The following is a 2,627-nucleotide window of genomic DNA, read 5'->3' on the forward strand; positions in this document are numbered from 1 at the left end:
ATTAGCGAACTATGGGCTGGCCCAAGTGACAGCGTGAGCAGAGGGATTCTTACGAGGCACGGCCACGAATCCTCAATTTATGAAGATGTTCTAGCTAAAATAGTAGTTCTTGTATAGTGTCTTCACATGTGTGTGCACTAGTGTTTCCAACTTTTGTAGAAAATAGATAGAAATCCCTAATTTTGCATTGTAGTTTTTGGTCAAGTATGGTAGTAAATAAACATTGAACAATAAATCCTTCACGTTAGATACCAGACAATATGAACCCTTCTTTCCATATATCCAAGGGATTTGCCAATACTTCTCCGAGAGCTAATCCAAAACAATAAGGTGTGCATCAAGGGCACCTCCTCGCGCGTTCCACCTCGTCAATTTTACTTTGCTAGCAAGAAAAAAAAAGAAAAAAACCCAGGGTGTCGGTGCCTTCTTTTCTTTCTCTCTTCGTATCACGCAACCTCCCCTTTCCTCCCTTCCCTAGGTTGCCGCCGCCACTGCCCCAGCTCCTCCGGCGCCCGGCACCACAGTTCGCCGCCTCTATCCCCGCCCCGAGCTCCGCCGCCTCTATCCCCGCCCCGAGCTCCGCCGCCTCTACCCCCGGCTCCTTGCTGTAGTGCCAGCACCGGCCCGAACACCAGCTCCCCCACCCCTCCCTTTCTTCCCCGAGTACGGCAGCGGAACGAGGCCGCGACGCCACCGCCGAGCACGGTGGGACCACTTTCATCGGATCTGTCGGTTTGCCAGACTCAGCTCGACATCGTGGCCGCTGTCCAAGGTGAGGAAGAGGAGTGCGGCGGCGAGCTCTTCGAGTCGGGGCCCTCGCTGCTCGTCTTCCTGCTCATCATCCAGGGCGGCAGCATGGACCTCTCCTGCTACGGCGAGAGGCTGCTCAGCTCCGCGCGCTCCCTCGACCTCCCTCCTCCCCCCATCCCCGGCCCCAACCTCTTCCTGCTCGAGGTATCGCGTTGCTCCCTCCCTCCCTGCCATCCACCCTTTGTCCTGTGTTGCATCGAGCCATCCAGTGATATTGATTGGTTGCTTTTCATTGTGCCATGCGCCTGTAGGTTCCAGTTTGAGCTGCTGATGCGGCAGCCGCTGGATTTGATAAAAGGGCATGCAAGCTGCAGAAATTTGGGAAAAAATACATGATGAGCCTATTAAACATGATTTCTGTTTCACGTGGATCCTAGTTAGTACAATATCCAACAATTTAGGCAAACGGACACTGATTTCAAACCATATTTCATCATGTTGCATATATTTGTACAGAATATTCACTCAGTTTTTTGTTAAATAAGCTACCTTTGTAGCTTCCATCATTTGGAAGATAAGTTTTTTTAGTTTAACAAATATATGTTACTTCTGTCAGTTGTAATGGAATATTCATGTTTTGGACTTTGGCCATAATTTGCAGAAGGAAATGGATACTGCTGTCGTTCAGAAGGACTTGGGCCTTCCAGTTGGAGGAACAATATTCGGGAAAACAGTATGCTTTTCGTGTATAAGTTACTTTTGTCTACTTTCCACAAGAAAAATCACATTTGAATAGAAACTTGTGTTTACTGTGCTAGATACTGTTACTTTTATCTACTTTCCACAAGAAAATTCCCATTTGAGTATAAAATTGTATTTACTGTGCTAGATACTTACCCTGGGGTTCGGAGCCATTGGCATGGAAATTGCCAAGAGACTAAGACCATTTGGAGTGAAAATTCTTGCTACAAAAAGAAACTGGTCATCAAATACAGTGTCTTGTGGTAAGCTGCAGTAGTTGCAGTATCATTCCCTTATTAGATGTTGTGTTATCTTCCTCTCTCAAAATATTGCTATTGCAGATCTTGATGGGCTGGTTGACAAGAAAGGTGGTCCAGAAGATATGTACGAACTCGCTCGAGAAGCTGACATAGTTATAACTTGCATGACGTTAAACAATGAATCAGTTAATTCTTCTCTATGTTCATTTATTTAATAAAAATTCTGCCAGTAATATCTCTATTTGACTTCAGTTATGCGGTTACTAAGCTATAAATATTTATAGGTTGGGATTGTGGATCACAAGTTCCTGTCAGCTTTGAAAAAGGTACATGTATTTTTCTCCAATATACTTGTCTGCATCGTAGGAGATTTACATCTTATTTCTTAAGTCTTCTTATGAGATTTATTTATTTTACGGAATAAATAAGCCATCATTCTTGGTTCATCCTGTAAGAAGAAAATTTGTATACGAGGAAACAATAATCTTAGAATAGTGTTGGAGGATCAGATTGTGCTGGTGTATTCATTGGAATAACCATCAGAAAATGCCAAAATGATCCCAGGAGCATATGTTCTTGTTTCAAAGAACAAGCGTGCTGCTCCAAGTTTTCAAAAGGAAAAGATATCAAGAATATTCATAGACGTTCGTGGAATGATACTGTGTGTACAGCTCTTTTGGTAAAGTGTCTATAAAGAAATGCATACATATAGCCTCGTGTGTTCCCCGCAAAAGAAAAGCGTCGTATGTTCCCCGCAAAATGGGTACCGTGTGTGTGCACCACTGCAGATCAAGGTTTTTTCCGAGTGGTAACCGACCAGAACTTTCGCTGACCCCCAAGAAACAGTGCAACTGTTCGACTTTTTTGAAAAAAAAA

The 2,627-nt window shown here is 44.1% G+C and overlaps 1 protein-coding gene across 1 annotated transcript; it reads left to right on the top strand.

The window, feature by feature from the left end:
• Positions 1–741: 741 nt before the first annotated feature.
• On the top strand, positions 742–2,140 carry LOC119347299 (the record flags this gene model as incomplete). The annotated part of the gene is made up of 5 exons (XM_037616138.1): positions 742–954; positions 1,412–1,483; positions 1,640–1,754; positions 1,833–1,936; positions 2,036–2,140. Coding segments are annotated over 5 exons (609 nt in total), but the record flags the coding sequence as incomplete, so codon positions are not given.
• Positions 2,141–2,627: the final 487 nt, after the last annotated feature.

Source organism: Triticum dicoccoides, unplaced genomic scaffold (assembly GCF_002162155.2).
Source record: "Triticum dicoccoides isolate Atlit2015 ecotype Zavitan unplaced genomic scaffold, WEW_v2.0 scaffold63575, whole genome shotgun sequence".
In the NCBI taxonomy this organism is placed as follows: domain Eukaryota; kingdom Viridiplantae; phylum Streptophyta; class Magnoliopsida; order Poales; family Poaceae; genus Triticum; species Triticum dicoccoides.